This window comes from Caretta caretta, chromosome 1 (assembly GCF_965140235.1).
Source record: "Caretta caretta isolate rCarCar2 chromosome 1, rCarCar1.hap1, whole genome shotgun sequence".
NCBI classification, from domain to species: Eukaryota; Metazoa; Chordata; order Testudines; family Cheloniidae; genus Caretta; species Caretta caretta.
Genome location: NC_134206.1, coordinates 303,996,252 through 304,021,625, shown reverse-complemented (window position 1 = coordinate 304,021,625; position 25,374 = coordinate 303,996,252). Strand labels below are relative to the sequence as shown.

The 25,374-nt window shown below is 42.1% G+C and overlaps 1 protein-coding gene and 1 long non-coding RNA gene across 7 annotated transcripts in view; one reads left to right on the top strand and one right to left on the bottom strand.

Moving 5' to 3' along the window:
- Positions 1-349: 349 nt before the first annotated feature.
- On the bottom strand, positions 350-23,714 carry LSMEM1 (leucine rich single-pass membrane protein 1). 5 transcript variants are annotated; one of them, XR_012666515.1, is made up of 5 exons: positions 22,628-23,548; positions 17,971-18,102; positions 11,947-12,081; positions 8,864-9,154; positions 350-3,223 (listed from the first exon to the last, which is right to left on the bottom strand). XR_012666515.1 is itself a non-coding variant. In XM_075124425.1 (4 exons), the coding sequence occupies exons 2-4, from the start codon at positions 18,095-18,097 to the stop codon at positions 8,934-8,936; spliced, it is 480 nt and encodes a 159-aa protein (XP_074980526.1). In that variant the 5' UTR covers positions 18,098-18,102; positions 22,628-23,714; the 3' UTR covers positions 8,285-8,933. The 5 variants fall into 5 exon arrangements, 4 of the variants coding, with proteins under 4 accessions (XP_074980526.1, XP_048692059.1, XP_048692060.1 ...); XM_075124425.1 differs by lacking the exon at positions 350-3,223 and having other exon boundaries at positions 8,285-9,154; positions 11,947-12,078; positions 22,628-23,714; XM_048836102.2 differs by lacking the exon at positions 350-3,223 and having other exon boundaries at positions 8,285-9,154; positions 22,628-23,547.
- LOC125630336 (uncharacterized) overlaps positions 20,980-25,374 on the top strand; it is a 20,603-nt gene continuing 16,208 nt past the window's right edge. For both annotated transcript variants that reach the window (XR_012666516.1, XR_012666517.1), the window contains exon 1: positions 20,980-21,237. This is a non-coding gene — a long non-coding RNA (uncharacterized LOC125630336). The remainder of the gene's footprint in view (positions 21,238-25,374) is intronic.

Genomic DNA, 25,374 nt, shown 5'->3' with positions numbered 1-25,374 from the left:
AGTTCTAATTAGAGCTGATCTGAACATGCTCAACTAGATCCTTTTTGTCAAGATATATTGTTTTGTCAAAATGGCAACATTTCACATATGTGTATTGATTTCAATGAAGTTTTGGATGGGAAGGTTTCTGAGATCCAAGGTGGGCTCTCCCCAATGGGAGGATGGTGGGGGCAGGAAGGAAAGAGAGAGAGAGTGCGAGAGAGAGATCAAACACCTGACATTGTCAAACCAAAACCAGACACTGACACAATTGTATTTCACAGCAAACTTTGAAAAGTTTTGTTTTTCATACCAGTATGGAACAAAAGCAAATTTCAAAACCTTGAAAACTAACAAAAACAGAACAGTGTTGTCATTCTCTGAACAGTTATACTTTTTGTTTTTTATTGGGGTGGGGAAGGAGGGACAGGTTTGGAAATAAAGGGGGTATTTGAATTGTGAGCATCACTTACAGTAGAAAGGCCTTCTCAGAGAGGAAGGCCTTGCAATATTTCCTAAAGCTGGTCAGACTGCACTCCTCTGATGTCCTCTGGAAGAGTGTTCCACAGCTGGATCCCCATGACAGACAATGCTTTGTCCCCAGCTCTCACATGCTTCACCCCGGGCTTTGAGATCTGCATGGTCCCAGAGGACTGCAGCTGTTACGATGGTTCATAGATCACAATTTGGTGTTTGATGTAGTTGGGGCTTGATCCATTCTTTGCTTTTAAATTTAGGATCAAGGCCTTAAACTGGCATCAGAATCTGACTGGGAGGCAGTGGAGGGACTTGAGTATGGGCTTGATGGTAGCCTAAGTCATGGAAAGGACAAGCATCCACATACTGTACCAGCTGGCACCTGTGCATCATCTTCTTCGTCAGCTTCAGCTACAATGAGTTACAGTAGTCCAGCCTGGAAGTGACAAACACTTGAATCACAGTGGTCAGGTTCTGGTCTGAGATAAAGTGAGAAAGGTTCCTAGAAAACTGGAGGTGAAAGAAGGTATTTTTTTAAACCGGTGTACCTGGTCGTCCAAGTTCAGTGAGGAGTCAAGCAGGGGTCCCAAGGCTTTGTACCACTTTGATGCATGGGGGCTGTGTGCCTTCGATGTCGTGGCCAACTCATTGAAGTGTTTCCCCTTTCCAGTGAGCATCACTTCAGTCTTGCCTGGGTTCAGCTTGAGCCAGCTGCTCTTCATCCAGGAGTTGATTACCTGTAGACAGTCTCACATTTTAGTAGTGGTGGTGGTTGCATCAGTTGAGAAGGAGATAGATATATAGTTGATAGCTGAGCCCATGGCATTTCCCTATCTGTCCCAGTACTCTGATGCTGAAGAGAAGTGGAGATAGTATGGATCCCTGGGGGACTCTGCAGGTGAGAGCTTTCAGAGAGGATGAGCAGTAATCCATCACCACATTGAGTTCTGCTGGAGAGGTGCAATTGGAGCCACTGTAGTGTTGGGCCATCCCCTGCTATGTCATGTAGTTGGATTTGTAGCACCTTTGTAGTCCACTGTGTCAAAGACTCCAGAGGGGTCCAGCAGTATGAGCAAGGAGATCTTATCTGTGTCCATGACTATGAGAAAGGCATTTTTAGTGTCTTTAGAGTCATCTCTGTGCTGGGCCCTGGTGTCAGCTGGCATAGCTGCACCTGCTCAGACAGCTGTAGCCTCAGTAGCTAGACTACCTGATGGATCACTGCACCTGATTGGTTCGAACAATTAGTAGACTGGCTCTTAAGCCCAGCAGCAGCAGTTCAGTGGCTGCTCAAAGCAATAGCTTCTGTGACTGCTTGTTCCCAGCCTTCTCTCACTTTGGGTCACTCGGTCCTGATCCTAGGCTCTGGCCTTTGAATCCAGTTTTGACCCTTGGCTCCAGTTCCTGATCTCAGACTGCAAACACTAGGCCTGACTCTGGCTCCAACCACTCCAGCCACCTACAACCTCATCTGCTGACACCTGATTTCAACCTTGATTGTGAGGCATCCAGAATGTTGGCTGAGGTGGTTGCTCAGTTATTTTGCCCAGGAAGTGTAGGTTGGAAATGGGAAGATAGTTGGAGAGATCTTCAGGGCTGAGTGTTGGCTTCCTGAGGATTGGGTGAACTACTGCATTTTGCAAGGCGTTTCACAGATGGGCTTCTCTGAAGGAGGTATTGACTATTTCTATGAGTAGTGGGCATATTCTTCACTGGCTTTTAGCAGCCAGGAAGTGCAAGTGTCATAGGTTTTCTCATATGAAGTACTTTATGAAAAGCTGGTTTGATCTAAATATGCCCACATTGACAGAGATTAATCATGAGAAAGTAAGAATAAAAAAGGTGACCTTGACAGAAGGTTGGGTGGGGGAGGAGGAACGGAAAATTACAATAGGTCATAGAAGCAACAAGTAGGGAAATAGTGGAGGAGTCTACTCAACATCTTAGATGTCTGTACACAAATGCAAGGAGTTTGGTTGTGAGGGGCTGGGACAAGTGCAGTCAGGCCTAGTGGATAGTGCAGGAGTCAGTAGCCAGGAATAGGAATCCAGAGTCAGAAGCCAGAGACAACAGTCAGAACCTCAGTCAGGAATCGGAGCCGAGGGTCAGAGCTGGGTTACCTGGAGTGAGGTAAGCCAGGAGCAGGGCTGGAACATGGCAGGGGGTTAGGAACAAACAGGCACACGAGCTATTGTAGCCATGGGCAAAGGCTTTGAGCAGCCAGCACCCTGCAGCCACTGCTGGAATTAAGAGATTTGCTGATCTTCTCAGCCAGTTGGTCTAATTAGGCAGCTCAGTTGTGTCCTAGTTGCACTCATTAAACTGCCTGGGGGTTAAGCTAACAGGTAAACATGCTCTCTGCAGGTTCTTACTTCTGATAATAGGAAATAAACAGAAAGAACTGAAAGTCTTAATACACACACAGCATTATGATGTAATTGACATCACAAAGAGTTGGGGGGATAAATCTCATGACTGGAATACTGGTACAGAGGTGTATAACTTGTTCAGGAAAGACAGACCAGGAAAAAAGGAAAGAGGTGTTGCATTACACATCAAGAATATATACATTTGTGCTGATATCCAGAAGGCAGTGAAAAGCAGACCAACTGAAAGTCTGAATGTGAAGGTAAAAGGGGAATAGAAGGGGTCTACAAAAGGCCACCGAATCAGGAGGAGGAGGTGGATGAGGCATTTCTAGAACAGAGAACAGAATATCCAAAATACAAGACTTGGTAGTAATGGGGGACTTTAACTGCCGAGACATCTGTTGGACAAGTAATATAGCAAAATTAGTCTGTTGATTATACTCACGTGATTAACTCAAAAAAATTAATTGCAATTAAAATAATAATCACAATTAATCACAATTTTAATTGCACTGTTAAACAGAATACCAATTGAAATTTAATAAATATTTATTGTGGTTTTTCTACATTTTCAAATATATTGATTTCAATTACAGCACAGAATACAAAGTATTACAAATATTTGCACTGTAAAAAAAACAAAAGAAATAGTATTTTTCAATTCACCTCATACAAGTACTGTAGTGCAATCTCTTTTTAGTGAAAGTGCAACTTACAAATGTAGATTTTTTTTGTTACATAACTGCATTCGAAAACAAAACAATGTAAACAATGTAAAACTTTAGAGCTTACAAGTCCACTCAGTCCTACTTCTTGTGCAATCAATAGCTAAGAGAAACAAGTTTGTGTACATTTATGGGTGATAATGCTGCCTGCTTCTTATTTACGTCACCTGAAAGTGAGAACAGATGTTCGCATGCCACTTTTGTAGCTGGCATTGCAAGGTCTTTACATGCCGGATATGCTAAACATTTGTATGCCCCTTCATGCCTTGGCCACCAGTCCATGCTGATGATGCTCATTAAAAAAATAATGTATTAATTACATTTGTGACTGAACTCCTTGGGGGAGAATTGTATGTCTCCTGCTCTGTATTTTGCCTGCATTCTGCCATATATTTCATGTTATAGCAGTCTTGGATGATGACCCAGCACATGTTGTTCATTTTAAGAACATTTTCACTGCAGATTTGACAAAATGCAAAGAAGTTACCAATGTGAGATTTCTAAAGATACTCGACCCAAGGTTTAAAAATCTGAAGTGCATTCCAAAATCTGAGAGGGACGAGGTGTGCAGCATGCTTTCAGAAGTCTTAAAAGAGCAACACTCCGATGCAGAAACTACAGAACCCGAACCACCAAAAAAGAAAACCAACCTTTTGCTAGTGACATCTGACTTAAATGATAAAAATGAACATGTGTTGGTCTGCACTGCTTTGGATCATGATCAAGCAGAACCCATCATAAGCATGGACACATGTCCTGGGAGTGATGGTTTAACCATGAAGAGACATATGACTCTTTAGCGCATCTGGCATGTAAATATCTTGCAACGCTGGCTACAACGTGCCATGCAAACTTCTGTTCTCACTTTCAGGTGATGTTGTAAAAAAGAAGCAGGCACCATTATCTCCTGCAAATGTAAACAAACTTGCTTGTCTGAGTGAATGGCTGAACGAGAAGTAGGACTGAGTGGACTTGTAGGCGCTAAAGTTTTACATTGTTTTATTTTTGAATGCAGTTATTTTTTGTACATAACTCTACATTTGTATTAAGTGAATTGAAAAATACTATTTCTTTTATTTTTACAGTATACATATTTATAATAGAAATAAATATAAAGTGAGCACTGTACACTTTGTATTCTGTGTTGTAATTGAAATCAAAATATTTGAAAATGTGGAAAACATCCAAAAATATTTATATAAATGGTATTCTATTGTTGTTTAACAGCATGATTAATCACGATTCATTTTTTTAATTGCTTGACAACCCAAGGCAAAACACAAAATTGTTCTCCATGTCCACTGTTGGTAGGACAAGGAGTAATTGTCTCAGTATGCAGAAGAGGAGATTCAGGTTAGATATTAGGAAAAACTTTCTAATTATAAGGGTGGTGAAGAACTGAAATAGGCTTCCAAGGGAGGTTGTAGAATCCTTATCCTGGGAGGTTTTAAAGAACAATTTAGACAAACATCTGTCAGGGATGGTCTGGGTATACTTGGTCCTGTCTCAGCTCAGGGGGCTGGACTAGATGGCCTCTCGAAATCTCTTCCAGCCTTATTTTCTATGATAGGGTGATTTAGGGCTCAATCCTACATGGTATTGAGCCAGATAAGCTACTGTTAAAGTAAATGGAAGTTAAGGTTGCTCAGCATTTTGCAAGATAAAGAAAACAGCAACGTATTTAATCTACCTCAGAAAGGCTGTAGTGGTTGTATTTTGGACTACCATTTAGTTACCAGATGAGCAGTAACTGAGACCTATATCACAGAGAAGATGAAGTGTTTATTTCCCTGGGGACTCGTGTTGGTACAACATATGTGATTTATATTCTCTCCTGCCAGAAAAATCTATAGGTTAGAAGTGTCAGTTTCACATGACACCACAAGCTGTCCTAATGACTGCAGCGCTTGTGACTAGGGGTTTGACAAATCCACATGTATGGGAACGCCAAATACTAGCATTTTCCCCCACTGGTTTGCATGATGGATGTTTGTCAGCAAGAGACAGAACCAGAAAGCAGTCATGGTAACAAGAAGATGAGTGGGAGAGATTGCATGAGAACTTCATGTTCCATTAAAAAGCAACTGACAGCTGCAGGGAGGATTTGAAACAACTTTTGTGAATGTCATATTTTCAGAGTGTTGGGAAAGTTTCTCCTAAATCCTTTATCACTAAAGACATTTACAGAAACATAAGATTTTTGTTTCTAGGGTTCATCTCATCACACAGTTTATTTCTCACTTGCTGTTATAATTGTCTGTTGGGGTCATTATAGATCTTCACAGCAACTAACTGTGGTGTCCAAAAGAGACAATTATGACTCCAGCTGGGGAGTTAGCAGCAGAAGCTGATGAACTCTTTAAAAAAATCTTGTGTTCATGTGAATGTGTTAAACTAAGTAACGAAAGAAAAGAAAAAACTGAAATAGGAGATAAAGAAAAGTGTATAGCATACATAGGCGTAGTGTGTACTGTTCCCTTCCTAGGGGCTGGACCACATAGCAGATGGGGACCGGCTACCACAACTAACAGAAGAAATTACTCCTGTAGCTCACGTAGTATAGGCCTAGGTGTTTCTAGTGTTAAAGGTATAGGCTTCGGTCCCCTCTGATGACTCCAGGTGAAGGTTATTATGTAAACACACACTGATTATATAGAAGTAGAACTGTGTCAAAGGTATTTTAGTTTTCCATGATGCAATAGCAGGTCTTTGTGACCAGCATACTCTTTTTATTTTGCACTTCAACTATATTATGCATCTTTTAAAAAAAGTTAAAGTCTGTTTAGTGTATGTGAAAGGTGCCATACTGAAAAGCCTGAGGGCTGAAATCTCCTATTTATCCACAGAGCAGGTATGGCAAAGGTAGCAACAGTGCAAGTTCTCTCCTTCCATCCTTCTTGCTATTATCATTTCAATGGGCATCAACCCTAAACTGGCGAGACCACATTTGGGATAAGAGGGCACTTCAGGCTCCAGGTTCATCCTGTGAAGTGCTGCACACTTCCTGGGATCGCCTCATAAAATCAGTCACTAGTACTTGGTCTTTCTGCTGCAATTGGTAACAAATACCACTAAGAATGGCCAATTAATGCCCTTTGTGCAGTGGACATTAGTCTGCTAGGAACCAGACTAAGTCCCACCAGCTCATTGATACAAGAGGCTTTTAACTGCTCTATACCATGTAAGAAAATCAGCAGCACCAAGAATAGCACCCAACCATGTAGCTGAAAGCATGCAAAAAGGGGCAGAAAACATCGTAAAATTCACCTCCCCCAATTATCATAACAAAAGTGGTGACAGGATCATAATGCTTAAACATGCATAAAAATGTAGTTAGTGAAAGATTCAAGGCTTTTGATAAGTAATAAATAGTAATAGTTTAGAGTAGGTATCGCTAGAAATCTAAAATGGCGACAGCAATTTTACATTAGAAAAATCAAAATGGAGGACTCAGACCGAATTGACCAATAGCAGACAGGAGACTAGGGTGAAATAAAGTTCAGCAGGGTGAGGCTGAGTTCACTCCAAAATACTTGAAGGGAGGGGTCAGGAGCAGGATCTTAACTAGGTTCAGCTGGTTCATGACAGGTAAAGCTTATTGGATAAGCAGGGATGGCCCCACTGGGAGGATCTATGCTAATATCTGGAATTGAGAAAGCAGCCAATCAGAGAAGGCCAAAAATCGTATATAAGGCCGAGAGCTGGCTGGCTTGGGTGTGGGTGTGGGAGTAGGACAGAAGAAGCACAGAAGAACAGCAGCGAGCACCAGCGAGAGAGACACAGAGCAGAAGGACCATAGATGGTACGCAGGGATTCTAGAAGGAGAGTAAGTGTAATTCCTTCTTAATTATAAAGAATGCATGGGTATGTTGTAAATAAAGCTGGATGCCTGCGTCTGAATGGATTTTACTCCACCCATTCTACGATTGCATGATCACCACTCATAGAATGTTATTATTTAGTAATGTTCTTTAAGGTGTAATGTTGCTTTATACCTATGCATAAAGGATCTGTGTGTTACATTGTAATAGGTTTAATGTTATATCACAGCATTGTATTAAGGCTTGATACATACATATAAGGGCTCAATGTGTATCATATCATGCAACATTGTATGTGCTATATGGTTTGTGTAGTCTACTGCGTTACCTTAGTATATGATCGCATAACACAATTGCATTGCATTTAGAAATGTGTCATGTATCGCAGTGTATTCTTTCTTGATTATGTGTATTGTAACTGATTATTTCCTTTAAATAATAAATAATAAACCTTTAAATTCCTTTTAATTCCTTTAAATAATAAACCTATTTTGTTTTTAAAGAATTACTGCTTGAGTGCCAATCCTTTGAGCAGAAGGCTGTATCTGTATCCTCTCACAGGTTAACAGAACTAGTCTGTTCTGGGGAGTCCTCTGAGAGTCAAACTCCCTGGTAAAACCTCAGCAATTCCTCTAGGGCAGGCCACCTCCTGTTACCCATTGAAGTGGGCCAAATTAACAACTGGTTTACAGTTACAGGCAGGCAATTATTGGGGATATGCCTTTGGTCCAAATTTTGGGATACATCATTTCACACTTGAATCCACAAACAATTGACAATTGACAGCCACTTTCAGTCATTACCAGCCTGGTCTGGATTTGTCATGTTACAGAATCTATTTTTTTAAAGGTTTTGATATTTTAAACTAAGCAGCATGTTGATATTTTTAGTGAAGCCATAGTAAAACATCAGGCCGTGTGGCAGAATCAGGTATATTTTAGAAGTTGTCATCCTCTTAATACAAACAATATACAAGCAAATGTAGAACTTACTCCGGATAAAAAGACCCACTGAACAGGATCTGAGTTGAACCACTTCTCACTGAAAACTGAATTGTTCTCTAATAGAAAAACAGCCATTTGCTTTTGTGGGTAGTAAAACCTAGAGGCCCTGACCCTGCGACCACGTGCAGACCCATTGCCAGTTCACCCCATTCATTGTAAATTCCAGGAGCCAAGCCTCCTAGCCCAATCCTGCAAAACTTTACTCATATAAACCAGGATCTGGTACTATTTTCTGTGTTAAATTTAGAAGCTTTTAGAAATTTGGGCCCAGATCCTGCAAGATACTTTGCTCACATAGAGTTATTTGCAGGAACGGGGCCGTAGTGAAGCATTTCAGAGTCAAATGCCAGAGCTAAACATGTTGTAACATCCATATATTCAAGCTAGGTGGATGTAAATCTGTGCAGTGTTAGTGGCTCCATTCTCTTCAGGTTGCTTTTCAAGTGTTGTTATAGCACCTGCTAAATCTGAATAATTAAATAACCCACCTGGTTACATAGGAGCAGAGCTGAAAGCAAATGAATAAACTGAGAGAACAGTTTTCATTGCACGGGGGATCTACTGCACTGTTGCTTCCAGCTTTGAACGGGGAAATAAAGAGTTACGAAGATAAGGAGTGGGAGGTTTTTGATCTGTGAAGAGATTTTCTTCCTTCTCCATAATTCCTGATTGGTTTAGATGCTTTAATATCATATTGTTTATATTCTTAAGATCTTCTGCGTTCTTCCTTTCAAATGCTAGTCTGTTTGATATTTCATCCATCTTGTTGCCAGTGTGAACTTTAAAAGGAAAGGACATTATGTTAAACTGGTAACATTTAAACCAAGTGGATCATTGTCATTTGGTGCATCCCTGTGGGAAATTGAATGGGAATTTATTCAGAGACATAACAACATGATAGCAAGTTCACACACAACCTTTTCCAACTAGGTTTCTGGAAAAGTTATGGGCTGACTGAATTCTTTTACAACCTATTTTTGTTTTTATTCTGGTGTAGTATAATGCAATAAAATATACTGCTTAAGAGTCAGCATATACAGTCTTCAGGTGGGCAACCCTCTCATTACCATCCATAGAAGATTTACTTATTTAAGGGTTGTAAGATTTATCTGTATGTCTGGACAGAAAACATTCATACGTCCCTTCGGGCATAGTCCCTAAATAAATCACAGAGACTTAGGACTAGAACCAGAACCCTTCATTTCCCAGAACATAGGCCTCTGAGTTAAAAGAACTCCTACAGCTGTTAGTATTAGTAGCCTCTCATCCTCTCTGTGGAACACAAGAGGATGATATCACTCATTTATTTTTCTATATATATCAGTCCAGTACATTATGTACTTGGGCCTTCTCTAGTTAGACAAAACTTTCCCCGAGGTTCTGAGTTTGATAGGAGCTTAAATCCAACAGCAGGGTGCCAATCCTTGATGACTCTGTCTGCGGATTACAGACATAACACTAGATAAACCTCATGGCTGGGAGAAAAACCTTGGAACTTCAGCTCCCAAAACACAGGCCTCTACCCCTTTGGGTCCATGAAGAACTTCTGTAATTAACTGTAATAGTGGGTCCCTTACCCGCTCTGCCACCTAGTCATTACCCAGCAACATTACGCTTTGAGTTATGCATAATATAAAGCCAATACTTGCAACAGGGACACATCCTGTTTAACCAAATTTGGGGCCATCATAAAGCAATTTAATTGGACTTCCCAGGTACAACATTCAAGATTCCCTGTCCAGCCTTTACTTCCCTGACAGTCTTCTGCTTTGCCAGCAGGCTCTGTCATGAGTCCAGAACTGCAGTTAGTGGAGGCAGTGTAGGGAACAGTGGATGAAAGTTTCCTGCTAAAAGAAGAGTGTGAGGAACCTGTGATGTGCCCCAGCTAGAGCCATGACATGGGGGGAACATCCTGCTGCCAAAGGGCCTCAAGTTCTTATCACCACAGCATCCTCAGTTAGCAGTATGCACCTCATCCGATCTAACACCTTAGCCTGAGCAGTGAAAACCAAACTGTTGGGTCCCTGTGATTCAGGGGTAGCCAGTGGCTGTTGGCTTGGCAGCATTAAAGGCCCTACAAATGGATAATTATCCCCACAGAGGTGATGCTATTAGCCAATTCTGATATCGCATCTGATTTTTCAGGCTCCTTTTGTTTGGGGAATTCTTTGTTCCAGATTATTTCCACTCAGCTGTTAGCACGGGAACCTGAAGCCCTCTCTGAATAACACAGACTGAATGTCAACTGAGCTAAATTCACCCCCTCCCATGTTACTCCATCAGCCTTAATGGAATTACACCAGGAAGAAAATTCTTCTGGAGAAGAAAAGAAAAAGGATGTTTTCAAAACATTCCCCAACAATACAATCTACTAGAAAAGGAAGCACTCTGCTTTACAGTCAACATTTCCAGGAACCACAGCCTAGCACTGCTGAGCTATATTTCAACTACTGTTCTTATCACATCAAGGTTAAATGCAGGTTGTTTAAAATCCTCCTTTAAGGTATGGGTCACACTGATAACCTGGCTGATGAAGTAGCATGGAAAGATAAACTAGCTTTTTAAAAGTTGCCCTGCCAGCCTTGCTTAATTCAGATAAATTGGCACACAGCAGCAGCCCCTCCACAAGACATTTTTAGCTTAATTCATTTCTATACCTTGTACTGAGGGAATGGGTTCAAGGTTGACACTGTTGCAGTGCTAGGAAGAGAGCCAGGCACATCCTTGTTCTGGGGCCAAGTAAGCAAGTCTGAATAATTCTCTGGCCTCCCTGTCAAACCTAAGACACATTCCAGTGAACATCTGTCATTTCCCATCTCAGGAGGTATCTAACTCTCCCATCTTGGGACACCACTTATCCAGGTTTTAGTTTATAAGAAACATCACTAGCCTTCCCAGTGCAGGGCTGCATTGCACAGCCATTCAAAAATGCAACATATTTAAAGGATCCAATACAATAGTGTAGCTCCTGCTTACACAGTGTGGCTTTCTAGCCCGCTCGAGTAGTTAGATCGGAGAGGTTTGTAAGTCTGAAGCCTCAGAAGTGGCTTCTAGTCCCCTTAGCTTAGGGACTAGAACAATGGTTCTCAATCGGAGGCCCACAGGCCACTTTCCGCCAATCAGCACAAAGCTGTGGCCCATGTGACATCCTCAGAGCCATACAGGTAGTATTGGATGCAGCACACATAAAACATTATGGGCTGCATATACGTCCCACAATTGTAAATAGGTTGAGAGCTACTGGACTAGAAGCTCATGCTTTTAGATCCAGAGGTTCCACAGATTCAATGCCTAATGCCAGTTACCAATCCAAGTGTTACAATAGCTTGTTACAATGTAGCTCAATATATTCCAACACTTCCTTCAGTTTACAGGCCACGTTATTTACAAGAATCGTAGCATGCTTTACTTACTTGTTAAGAATATTACAAATGAAACAAGTGCCAAACTGACAATCAAAATAATGATCAGTGTGACGCATGCTTTACTTACTTGTTAAGAATATTACAAATGAAACAAGTGCCAAACTGACAATCAAAATAATGATCAGTGTGACGCATGCTTTACTTACTTGTTAAGAATATTACAAATGAAACAAGTGCCAAACTGACAATCAAAATAATGATCAGTGTGACGAAGAACAAATGTTGGCAACTTATGCTGCTCCATGTCATCAAACTGCCAGTGTTCTCTTCCTCCTGGGCTGCTATGGAATGAAAATAATATTCTGATATGAAATTGATTGGAGGTTATTAGGAAAACAAATAACAAAATGCCTCTGGTTCTCAGCAGAGAGAAGCCAGAATACAGTAGCTCCTCACTTAAAGTCGTCCCAGTTAATGTTGTTTCGTTGTTACGTTGCTGATCAATTAGGGAACATGCTCATCTAAAGTTGTGCAATGCTCCCTTATAACTTCGTTTGGCAGCCACCTGCTTTGTCCACTGCTTGCAGGAAGAACAGCCCATTGCAGCTAGCCAATGGGGGCTTGGAACCAGGGTGGACCGGCAACCCCCCTATCAGCTCCATGCTCCCCTAAGTTCCTTGTGCAGCAGCCGCCCAGCTGGCTATCAATTGCCAGCAGTTCAGCTGTACCTCCCCCCTCTGCCATGTCCTGCTCCTGCCCTCTGCCTTGGAGCTGCTCCCTGAGCCTCCTGCTTGCTGAGGGCGTGGGAGGAGAAGACGGGGGCTAATGTCAGGGTGTCCCCCTCCCCCTTGCTCCTGGACCCCGCATACCCCATCTCCATAGAGCAGGGGGACACATGACGGGGCACAGGATGGAGCGAGCTTCCTGGCAGCAGCTGTGGTCTCAGCTTGCTGATTAACTTAACTAGTCAGTGTACTTAAGAGTGGGTCAGCATACTTAAAGGGGAAATGTGCATCTTTCTCTCTCACACACACAAGATGTGTGTCTCTCTCTGCCATGCTGTCTCCCCTCCCTCTATTTGTGCTGCCTGGTAGAGTGTGAGGCTACATTAACAACAAGTTAACCCTTGAGGGCTCAGCTAATTGCTAGTTCATCATTTAGCACTAAGGCATTCCCTGGGAAATATCCCACTGTCTGACTTCACCACCTCAACCAAGCTTCAACCACATCATCATTGCTGTGTACAGTATTAAATTGTTTGTTTAAAACTTATACTCTGTGTGTGTGTGTGTAGAGAGAGAGAGAGAGTGTGTCTTTTGTCTGGCAAAAAAAAAATTTCCCTGGACCCTAACCCAGCCATTTACATTAATTCTTATGGGGAAATTGGATTCGCTTAACATCGTTTCACTTAAAGTCGCAGTTTTCAGGAACATAACTACAACGTTAAGTGAGGAGTTCTGTACACCAAAACTTTGAGAATGCTCAGAGCCAAGTCCACCCTTTCTGACTTGGATCCATCTCTGTTTCTGAGTAGGATACAGGCACCACGTTATTAATAACTTTAGCCGTTTCCTGGTAAATTGCAGTCCTATTCCAGAAAGGAGATGTGTAAAAATGGCAGTGCTTACTTAACAGATCTGCTCCCTTTATGTATTCAGAGTTATACTGGCTCATCTTAAGCAGCAAAATATTTTTTGACACTTTCACTCCTGATAACCACAGGAGCCGTACAGCTAAGAAAGAGTGAGCAACATTCCTTTCCAAATTGTGAATCATCAACTGACTGGTTGGCTTACACCTGTGCAACTCTGCTGACAGCAATGGGCCTGCACAGGCTGAAAGCCTAATTTGGCCTGCAGAACCCTTATTTCTTGCAATGTAACATGAGAATGAGAAGGGAAGAATCCAGTTTTACTCTCCCAGGTTCAGGCTGAATGGGCAGGGGAAGTTAGACTATATTAGAGCTTGTTGGGACATTTTCTTTAAATATACTGTTTCACTGAAATGGAAACCTTTTTCCAGAGATGTATGGAGTTTGGTGAAGTTTTTGCCTGCCGGGTTTACTAGGTCCAGGATGGACTCTTTTGGCACTTCCAGGAAAACGGAGAGAACAGGAGATGCAAATAGAAAACTGACATTTTGGGGATCTGCAAATGGCCTTTTTTTCCAACACAATTCCATTTTGTGAAAACATTCGGAATGTTTTGGTTTGTTCCTATGCAGAATGAAAACAATTGTTGAGACCTCAAAAGTTGTCATGAAATGGAATTGTCCTTCTCCAGCCAGATCTAGTATATATAAACTGAGCACATTTGGCATTGGGGTGAGAAGTAAGCCCACTTGCCACTCCTCCTGCAGATGCAAGAAGAGGGACTAGAGGACAACCTGTTAGCCACGCCTTCCCTGAAATTTGTGGGGCAAGCCAGCTTGCTGCTCTTTAGAAACTTTGGTGGGTGAAAGGACAGGTCCCTCACGAAAAACATAACAGTTAAGTGTGGGGTGGATATGGGCCTAGGGATAGGAAGGATAGTGGGAACCAGGGTCTGAATCCTCCTCAGAGTTCCTGAACACAACTGAGAGTTTTGTGTGAACCTTAGTTTCCCATTTGGGCAGCATTTGCCCTAGGAAACCTTTTGGGGAAGTTCTGTGGCCTGTGTTATACAGGAGGTCAGACTAGATCTGTGGTAGGCACGGCCCACGGCCCATCAGGGTAATCCACTGGTGGGCCGCGAGACAGTTTGTTTACATTGACTGTCCACAGGCACAGCCGCCTGCAGCTCCCAGTGGCCCATGCAGCTTCCCACAGCTCACATTGGCCAGGAACGGTGAACCATGGCCACTGAGAGCTGCAGGTGGCCATGCCTGTGGATGGTCAATGTAAACAAACTGTCTTGTGGCCCGCCAGCAGGTTACCCTGATGGGCCACATGCACCCTGCGGGCCACAGGTTTCCCACCACTGGACTAGTTGATCACAATGGTTCTTTCTGGCCTTGGAATCTATGACTCACAGTCTAAAATCCCTGTCTGGAAAGAGGACAGATGTGCATCTCTGCTCATAGACAGCTGAAGGCTAGAGGCTTGAGACTAGAGCAGGCAGTTCTTGAGCAGACCACCAAGGGGAGATTAAAGGTGGGTTTACACTGAAGCTTTGACAGAAATCACAGCTGCATATGATAATCTCCTATGAAAAATGTATTTCCAAATTTCCATCAGTGTTGTGCTGAATCTGGTAAGACTCTTGAAGGGCACTGCAATTAAGCTGATGGTGATAAAGAAGAAAAAGGATTGTGTATGCCATAACAGCACATTGATGATGAGTAAACCCAAGGTTTGGGAGTTCACTGAACTAGTCAGAGATCCCTGGAAGTATTTTTGCTGTCCTTTATTGCATTTAATGTGTTCCTGCCTGTGGATAAAGTAAAGCCTGCAGCCTTTTAATATTTGTTTTTTTATTATTATTATTATCATGGCCTCAGCCTTCATAACAAATACAATTTGTACTAAATGCCACCACCACAGATATTGCTTCCTAGCCAGAATAATAAGGCTGGGGGAGCTGCTTTCAGTCTCTCAAGCATTGGCAGCTATCAATAGAATTCTCACAAATGCCACTTGTCTGCTCTGCCTAATGAACGCTTCTTACTAGCCAACTGGCCAAACGTGCCAGCTTACGCTATTGCAAGTAACCAGTGAACAAGGATTCCTGCCAAGCTGCAAACAATGAGAACATTTTATGTTGTGAAGCAAAAAGTAATTGGTGTGGAGCGCCTACCAAAATTAGAAGCCCTTTCTTTTTAAAACTACTTTAAAATTATGGCTAATGTGTTGCCTTAGGTTTGGTTATGTCAGGTCACATTAAGCTACTGAACTAAAGGAATGCCATGCATACTGCAGTACAAGCACTGTTGAAACACCCTTTTGTTTAAATCCAGATCTGGCATTTTCTGTAGAAAATGGTAGCACTGTCCCATTTATTTTTCATGATTACCAGAGGGTGAAAAATGCTCACACAGTCCAAAGGGGTGGAAGCAGTAGATATGGTATAGTTTGACTTGAGTCAGGCTTTTGATACGGTCTCACAGGACCTTCTCATAGACAAATTAAGCCTAGATGAAGCTACGATAAGGTGGGCGCACAAGATGTGGCCAAATTGCGGAAAGTCCAAAGGAGAGCAATAAAAAGGATTAAAGGTCTAGAAAACATGACCTTGGAGGAAAGATTGAAAAAACTGGAGAAGAGAAGACTGAGAGCATGACAACACTCATCAAGTATGAAAAAGGTTGTTATAAAAGGGAGGGTGATAAATTGTTCTCCTTAACCACTGAGGACAGAGCAAGAAGCAATGGGCTTCAACTGCAGCAAGGGAAATTTAGGTTGACATTAGGAAAAAATTCCTGATTGTAAGGGTAGTAGAACAAATTACCTAAGGAGGCTGTGGAATCTTCATCACTGGAAGTTTTTACGAACAGGTTAGACAAACACCTGCCAGGGATGATCTGGGTAATACTGAGTTCTGCCTCAGCACAGGAGACTGGTCTAGATGACCTACACAAATGGCATATACAAATAGTGCAGTCTCTCGGAAGATATTCTACTGGTGTGAGGGCAATCAGATACTTACATAAAACTCCAAGCATTAAAGAAACATCTAAAAAAATATCATAGAGAAAGAGCCAAATTGGTGTACAAACTATACATAGCACTGCTTTCATTTTCTGCTGAAATGCAGCCACCTGTAGGTAACTGTTTAACAGCACCAAAAGTACTGTATAATAATTTAGTCCAGAAATGAAGAATAACATCCATTAAAAATTACAGGGAGAATTTTGGTAGGTAAAGAGAAATAATCTGACACTAGAACTGATTTATTCTGTGCCATTTCTTGTTCTTGTTAAAATGAGGATAGCCTACATTAGACAATACTATGGCAGCTTTCTATCATTTTCAATAGGGGATCCTGGTGTCTGGCCGCTGTACAACCGTAGTAATTAACAGCAGAAAAATGTTCAGCCCCTTGGCTAAGATGTTGATGTCTTTCTAACTCCTCTTGCCTCAAAGCTCAAGTGTCACCTATGATATTTCTCCCAGCATTATCTATAAGATATAAAATCAGTCAAGGTAGTGGCTGAGTGGCTATCTGCATTTTTGTCCTATTTGAAGCCTAGTTAATTGTGACTCTTAATGTACAGCTACTCTTCAGCCAAATTTCAAAAGTACAAATTGTGCTGCTAAACTAAGGAGAACACTACAGAATACTGTACCTACTTAAATAACATAATGTGGAATGCTGCCAAGAAACTGCCGCTTGTAAAGTGCTTTCAGATCACAAAAGAGTCAAACACATCTCGACTATTGCTGGCTAAAAATATTCTTGTTGCCATGTGTGAGTCAAAGATAAAAGTGCACAAAAGCAGTAAAATCAGGAGGATAGTACAATTCTGAATCTGTTTGAAATAAGTTCCCTGAATTAAGATCTAAAGAAGGTTCATCGAATACCTCAGGAAAGTGGCTGGGATCATCAGGTGATAGTCATTCCTTAAAAGCAAAAACAGGATCACAATAATTTTAGTTGCTGCTTATTATTTTCTTTAAGCTTTTATGTGTATTTTAGTAATTGTGAAAATTGCCAGGCAGAAGAGAGAGGTCATCATTTTCATTCCCAGAATAGATACATATTGGGAATGATGGCACAGGCTTCCTACAATGTCCCACCCATGTGCCTCAGACATGATGTGAAGGGCCTAACTAGAAGTGGAAGGGTACCTCAGTTTTAACAGAGAATCCTTAGCCCTGCTGTGGACGCTGCCAACAAGAATCTGGCACTGGCAACTGTCACAGACAGGTTACCAGAGTAGTTAGACCACTGGTCCTATGTGTTCTGTGCACATGATTCCAGTTGTGCTGGTCATTTTTGTCATAGCTATCTCTAATCAGAATTCAATTTCCTTTAAATGCCTGAGTTGAAGTGCACTTATTAAGTCAGATCCTTAGCTGTTGTAAATTGACATAGTGCTGTTGACATCAGTGGAAATACACCATTTGGATTTACACCAGCTGGGACTCTGGCCCATTTTGTTAAAACATGAAGTGCATGTGTTTATATGGTAAATAAATCCCAGAATGATAAGCGTTAGTTTAAATTGTCAAATACATCTGTACATTAATTTCTTTTTTTTTTTTACCTAGTGTATACTGAGAATAGTTGCCAAGCATTATCTGGCATACATACTCAGCAGGTGTTGCGATCCATCAGAACACAGATGCAGTTTGTTTAGGTTGTTTAAGGAATCAACCACATAAAGTTTTCCTTCTTCATTGGTATCAAGTAAGTCAATTTCCAGAGAAGAACTCTCCATTGTACCTAAAAGAAAACATGAATATTGGAAATAATGACTACTATTAAGGGGCCTGATCCTGTGAGGTGCTGAGCTCCCTTAACTCTCACTGAAGTCAGTGGGAGTTGAGGATGATTAGCTCTTTGTAGGAGATATTCAGAACCTTTCAGGATAGGACCAATATGAGCTGTGAGTAACTCACTAGTTAACATTTCTAGTTTATTGTTCGAGATCTCCAAGTGTTAAAGTTCATTGCCACATCAGAATTTTGTAGTATACTGTTCCACCTTTCTAGCTCCTGCATTTATTTAGGTGTAAACTAATACTTATTTGTATAACATCCAAAGCTTGGAAGGTACTTTACAGACCAATAAAACAGGGTAAAATCCTTGCCCCATTGAAGTCAATGGCAAAAATCCCTAGTCTCTCCCCTGATTATCTCACAATGTAAGTACCAGAGATGTGAGATGATAAGTAAAAAGCCCGTAGGAGAGTGAAGGAGAAAGGTTCCCCATGTTTATTTTTTTCCCCTACTGTTCCTCAGATGTTCTTGTAAACTGCTGGAAATGGCTCACCTTGATTATCACTCCAAAAGGTTTTTTTTTCTCTCCTGCTGGTAATAGCTCACCTTACCTGATCACTCTCGTTACAGTGTGTATGGTAACACCCATTGTTTCATGTTCTCTGTGTATATAAATCTCCTCACTGTATTTTCCACTGCATGCATCCGATGAAGTGAGCTATAGCTCACGAAAGCTTGTGCTCAGATAAATTTGTTAGTCTCTAAGGTGCCACAAGTCCTCCTTTTCTTTTTGCAGATACAGACTAACACTGCTGCTACTCTGAAAAATGACAAGCTCGTTCATTTGCTTATAAATACTGATACATCACTGTGGCTTGTTTTTTTCTTGGTTAAACAAATGATTGGGGTCAGGGTGGTCAGGAAAAAGTTATAGCTTGCCATAATTGCTCTTCTTTCTTTATTTTAGATTTGATTGACACCAGAACCTACTTTGAAAAGGGTCTGAGCTGGTAGCATAGGCCTGTGCCACTCCAAAGAAGGCAAGACAATTCTTGAAGAAAACACAGACTATTTCCATGCCTTAAGGTAATTGTTCTGGTATTCTCTGATATATGGCTTAACTTTGGATATGTTTACACTGCATTTAAAAACCCATGGCTGGCCCATGCCAGTTGACTCAGGCTAAGGGGCTCTTTAATTGCAGTGTAGACATTTGGGCTCAGGCTGGAGCCTGGGCTCCAGGGCCCAGTGAGGTGGGAGGGTCTGAGAGCTTGTGCTGCAATTAGGCAGCCCCTTTATCTGAACACCATATGCCTGAGTCAGCTGGCACAGGCCAGCCATGGGTTTCTAATTACAGTGTAGACTTACCCTATAACACCTCCTCTTTGCCAAGGGCTTAGCTCTCAATGCGCACAAGTCCCATGGAAGTGTTAGAAATTTACATTCACAAATTAACAAAATGACATTTAGAAATCACATCCTATGTTTTTAGAGTGGATTACTTCTTATCAATTTTCAAACACCCAAAGGTGTGAGGCTCCAGCCTATCTCGGCTAATAAGAAATTTGAAACTGCAGCTACCAGGGCGCAAAAGAGGCTGCTAGACCAGGGATTGGCAACCTTTGGCACATGGCCCTTCAGGGAAATCCGCTTGCGGGGCGGGACAGTTTGTTTACCTGCAGCATCTGCAGGTTCGGCTGATTTCAGCTCCCACTGGATGCAGTTCGCTGTTCGAGGCCAATGGGGGCTGTGGGAAGCGGTGGCCAGCTCATTCCTGGCCCACACCGCTTCCCGCAGCCCCCATTGGCCTGGAACAGTGAATCGTGGCCAGCTGGAGCTGCAATCGGCTGAACCTGCAGACGCTGCAGGTAAACAAACTGTTCCGGCCTGCCAGCGGATTTCCCGGACGTGCTGAATGCCAAAGGTTGCCGATCCCTGTGCTAGACTAACTACGGACCCCTTCTGATGTCATTGCAGAGGATAAAAACTCTTATTCCCCCTCACCTTTAAGAAAGAATTAGAAGGGATTTAGCTCCCCGATGGCTTCTCTGCTGAGTCTGGGATAGAAAGCCCCATTACTTGGAAAATGTGAATCACGTGTGTGTTTCAACAAATATACATTCAGAGTTATGGGGAAAGATGTCTATAGAGGGAGTAGAGCTGGCCAGAGTCACCCAGGCATACAATCTTTTATCAGGCCTTTACCATACCAAAGCCCGTAAAAGTCTCCTCAACATTACCATTTATGCTGGTAACCTTTCAGGACTGGTACCCACACTACTCTGGGTAACATTCAACAGTACATTTGCTCTAGGCACATGAGACCTTTTCCAGCTCCCTCCTTCTTGACTCAGTTACCAAACCCAACTGGCAAGTTTCCTGACTCACCCTTTCCATAGTATGACATCATGAAGAGCAATTTCCCTCTGTACCAACATTTTAATAAGTGCTGTGGGGAAAACTGGGGCTGTTTCCTGTCAGGCACGCGTAGGAGCAGATACTCATAGCATCATGCCAACCCACGCTGCTCTAGTTCGCTCCCAAAGTTGGGGACACAGCCAAATAACTACTCATTGACTTTCAGTGAGACTTAGGCTCCTAACCAGCTCAGGTGCTTTTGAAAAGGGGCTAGCACTCATAAGGGAAAATAAGACTGATGGCTCTGTAAATACATGAACAGAAAGAGTAAAGTCTTTATTCAACTGAGGGGAAATGACATGAAAATGAGTACAGCTCCTTTTTCTTTTGTCATTCTGAGCAGTTACTGGAAAAATAAAAAAATAAGGTGAAAAAGCTAGAATTGCAACCAATCAGTTCAATCCAGTAGCTTTTATATATGCAGCAGTAATTTCAGGACAGATGACTTCTATGCACTAGAATGTATAAGGTAACAAGTTCTAGTAGCTATATCATTACTATCTTTGGTATCTCCATATGACCACATCCATGCCCAGCTGTACTTCTTATGGGACACAGTTATGCAGCGTTCTACAGATTCACCACCTCTGACACACAAGGGCCTCCCGCTATTTTTAGCTTCAGAAGGGCAGTTGTTTTCCCTGAATGTTTTCCATTTTGGTTAGACTTCCTTGCAACAACTTTAAGAAAGACTCTCCTGAAGACTTCAGCTCTAATAAATGTAAGTAACTGATCTGATAGTTTTAGATATGTGTTACATTCACAAGTTGTAGATTTTTGTAGTTAAGTATTTAGAACCAATTTCCCCACTGTACACTCACTTTCTGTACATACAAACAGCATGCTTTGAATGCTCTGTTTTATTATTTATTTCCACGTCAGCACCTTGAAACAAACAAGATGCGAACACAGATATCAGCGTCACTGGCCTCCTAACTATTAATTAGTTTCACAACAGGGCTAAACTAACCCTCAGAGCTTTTAAATTAGTCATTGTAATTGGTATTTTAATATTGCTTAAAGTCCACCACCTCATAAGCATTAAAATATCATAACTTAATACTTTTAAATGTAAGTTATTTTTGGTAATGTAAAATAAGTACCTAAAAATTCTTAACAAAGAATAAAATCAAGACTAAATGGATTAGCAAAACAATAGAATGAAGTGTAAATTACTTACAGTTTAACCATAGTCAGCTAAAAATTCAGGATGGAAGAAGTCATCAAGTATCAAGTATGAGAAGAAAACTTGCTTTGTAGTTTCCCTCCTCACTTTTAGACCCTGTAAACTCCCACAGGACCCATAAACACAGCTATGAAACTGACTATCCCTTTCAATCTATATTTAGCGTTCATTTTGGCCAAGAAGTCTGGTTTCTATTTAAAACACACACACACACAGAGTTCACTTATTAGACCAGAGTCACTATGAAATTTTAATATTCACTGCTATTATGGTGAGTTTTTAATATGCTTTTGACATGTATCATTTTACTAATATTTTGCACTGAGTGACTTTTTAAAACAGGCTTGATAAACGAATCTAACCAATATTCTAGTTAATGAAATAATTAGACATCTCAAGATACACAAACTACATCCGTTTAATTTATCTTCATAACAAAGTGTGACTTTTTTAAAGTACTCCATACAAAGGACTCTAACAGATTTTTCTGATGTATTGGTTAAGAATGGGCAAAATACTTGCAATGCAAATTTCCATTTTTCCAGTGAACATTACAGACGGTTGGATGTATTTAACAATTGCCACAAGTGGTGCGGTTGATGCCAATACAAAATCAAATAGGCTCAGACAGCTGATCTATGGAGCAGTCCCATATTTCTATAATACCATTTTGCTGTTAGTCTGCATTTTAACAGTGTGAAATTTAGGTCATGACAAGTGCCTAAATCATGTAATCGTTTCTGTAAATGAGGCATGACAAATACTAGAAGTCAGAAGACACATAGTTACACTATCCTCTAACAGACAAGGCACTCAGAACTAAAAGCAATAAAGAAGTGTGTAATCATAGAATCATAAGACTGGAAGGGACCTCGAGAGGTCATCTATTCCAGTCCCCTTCACTCAAGGCAGGAATAAATATTACCTAGACCAGAGGTTCTCAAACTGTGGTCCGCGAACTGAGCTCCATTCAGGTGGTCCGCAGATAGTTCCCTCTAAGGTGCGTGCCTGGGCAGCCACACAGGAGAGAATGAAGGGCCACCCACAGGGGTGAAAGTAACTCCAGACACTTACTGGCCCTGGAAGGGGCGGGGCCTCAGGCAGAAGGGGCAGGGCTAGGGGGTCAGCGTCCCCCAGGCAGCTCTTCCAGGCTGCCATGGCAGCTTTAAGGACGGTGCTTTGCCACGGCAGCGCTTTAACGTCGCTGTCCCTTCCCCCTCACCAGTCAGCAGCCCTGCTGGTACGGACCCTACCCATGGAGGAGGCAAAAGGGGCAGGGACATTAAGCGCTGCTGCACCAGTGCTTTAATGTGGGCTGCATACAGGCCGGTGTGGGTTCGTTCTGGTACACTGTACGCTCACTTTCACCCCTGGCCACCCACCTGATTAGTGGAGCCATGCAGGTGCCTGGACCCTGGAGAAGATGCACATGTAAGGTGAGGCGGTGGCCTTGGGGGGATAGGTGGGAGGGGGCAGTGGGGTGAGAAGAGGGGGTGGCGGGGATTTGGGACATGCAGGGCTGCCGTGGCCAGAGAAAGGCGATGTTAGGATATAGATATTCAGGCCTGTCTGCAAAGGCCTGTACTTTAAGAATTTAGGTGTATTATCACTTGGCTAGTTCATAGAATCATAGAATCATAGAATATAAGGGTTGGAAGGGACCCCAGAAGGTCATCTAGTCCAACCCCCTGCTCAAAGCAGGACCAATTCCCAGTTAAATCATCCCAGCCAGGGCTTTGTCGAGCCTGACCTTAAAAACCTCTAAGGAAGGAGATTCTACCACCTCCCTAGGTAACGCATTCCAGTGTTTCACCACCCTCATAGTGAAAAAGTTTTTCCTAATATCCAATCTAAACCTCCCCCACTGCAGCTTGAGACCATTACTCCTCGTTCTGTCATCTGATACCATTGAGAACAGTCTAGAGCCATCCTCTTTGGAACCCCCTTTCAGGTAGTTGAAAACAGCTATCAAATCCCCCCTCATTCTTCTCTTCTGCAGGCTAAACAATCCCAGCTCCCTCAGCCTCTCCTCATAACTCATGTGTTCCAGACCCCTAATCATTTTTGTTGCCCTTCGCTGGACTCTCTCCAATTTATCCACATCCTTCTTGAAGTGTGGGGCCCAAAACTGGACACAGTACTCCAGATGAGGCCTCACCAATGTCGAATAGAGGGGAACGATCACGTCCCTCGATCTGCTCGCTATGCCCCTACTTATACATCCCAAAATGCCATTGGCCTTCTTGGCAACAAGGGCACACTGCTGACTCATATCCAGCTTCTCGTCCACTGTCACCCCTAGGTCCTTTTCCGCAGAACTGCTGCCTAGCCATTCGGTCCCTAGTCTGTAGCTGTGCATTGGGTTCTTCCGTCCTAAGTGCAGGACGGAAGAAGGTTCTAGAGGTATAAAAGTTCTAGAGGTATAAAAGAAAGAATCAAAATCACTGTCTGCTGGTGTAAGGGCCTTCTCTTACTGTGACAGTTTGAGGCCCTGTTCTTAGGCTCAGGCCTTTGGCTAAGCAGCAGAGGCAGCCATAAGCTAGGAAGCGAACAGTCACATCCTCACATTCCAAACTAGTCACATTGAAATAAGGTGCTATTGGGCTGTCAGGCACTATCAGGACAGGATTGTATTCCTATCACCTCCAGAGAAAGGGAAGTGCCTAGAAAATGTAAAAGGAAACTTAGTTTGATAGCATCCTGTCTGGCAAGAACTCACTTATCAATAGCTGGGATGTGAAATCCTCACTTCTGTATTGTTTTGTCATTATAGTTCCCACTTTGCTATTGTTTATTGGCATGGTCTCTGTCTGGTTCTGTGATTGTTTCTGTCTGCTGTATAATTAATTTTGCTGGGTGTAAACTAATTAAGGTGGTGGGATATAATTGGTTAGCTAATCATGTTACAATATGTTAGGATTGGTTAGTTAAATTTCAGTAGAATGATTGGTTAAGGTATAGCTAAGAATAATACTATATAAATTAGGGGCAAACAGGAAGTAAGTTGGGATTCGAAAATAAGGAAAAAGGAACTTGTATTTAAGCTTGCTGGAAGTTCACCCCAATAATTATCGAATTGTTTGCACCTTCGGACTTCGGGTATTGTTGCTCTCTGTTCATGCGAGAAGGACCAGGGAAGTGGGAGAGTGAAGGAATAAGCTTTCTAACAGGCGACTTTCCCCAGCTCCAGGGCTGGGGCTGCCAGGGAGAGACAGGCCTCCTTCCCAGCCTCAGCTCTGTGGCTGCTGTGGTGGGGGAAAAGACCCCTCTCTTTTCCAGCCCCAGCTCAGGGGCTGCCGCGGTAGGGGAGAGAGGGCACATCCATTGCATTAGAAAGGTAAGACGACTGATATTAAAATATGAGTTGTGTGCTTTTATTTGTAGAACAAAAAATGTTAAGGTTTTTTTTTATATAACGCTTTTATCCAAAGCGCTTTACAATAGTTAGGTAACGGTACAAATAATATTTGGAAAGATCATTAAATAGTACGCCAAGACCCTTAGCAATTTTCAAGTGGGTTGTGGGAAAAAAAGCTTGAGAACCACTGATCTAGACCAGTGGTTCTCAACCTGTTTTATCATTGTGGGCCGCATATACAGCGCACAATATATTATGTTGGCAGCAAGTTGAGAACCACAGCATCACTTCCCCAAAAGCACGCACAGTCCCCT

What these genes read in the sequence shown, in the direction of transcription:
- LSMEM1 (XM_048836102.2), bottom strand. Translation starts at nt 18,097, where the DNA reads ATGGAGAGTTCTTCTCTGGAAATTGACTTACTTGATACCAATGAAGAA. An exon ending in TGGATCGCAACACCTGCTGA is followed by an intron (nt 12,082 to 17,970) that starts GTATGTATGCCA and finishes TTCATTCCATAG; the next exon opens with CAGCCCAGGAGGAAGAGAAC. An exon ending in ATTTGTAATATTCTTAACAA is followed by an intron (nt 9,155 to 11,946) that starts GTAAGTAAAGCA and finishes TTCCTTTTAAAG; the next exon opens with TTCACACTGGCAACAAGATG.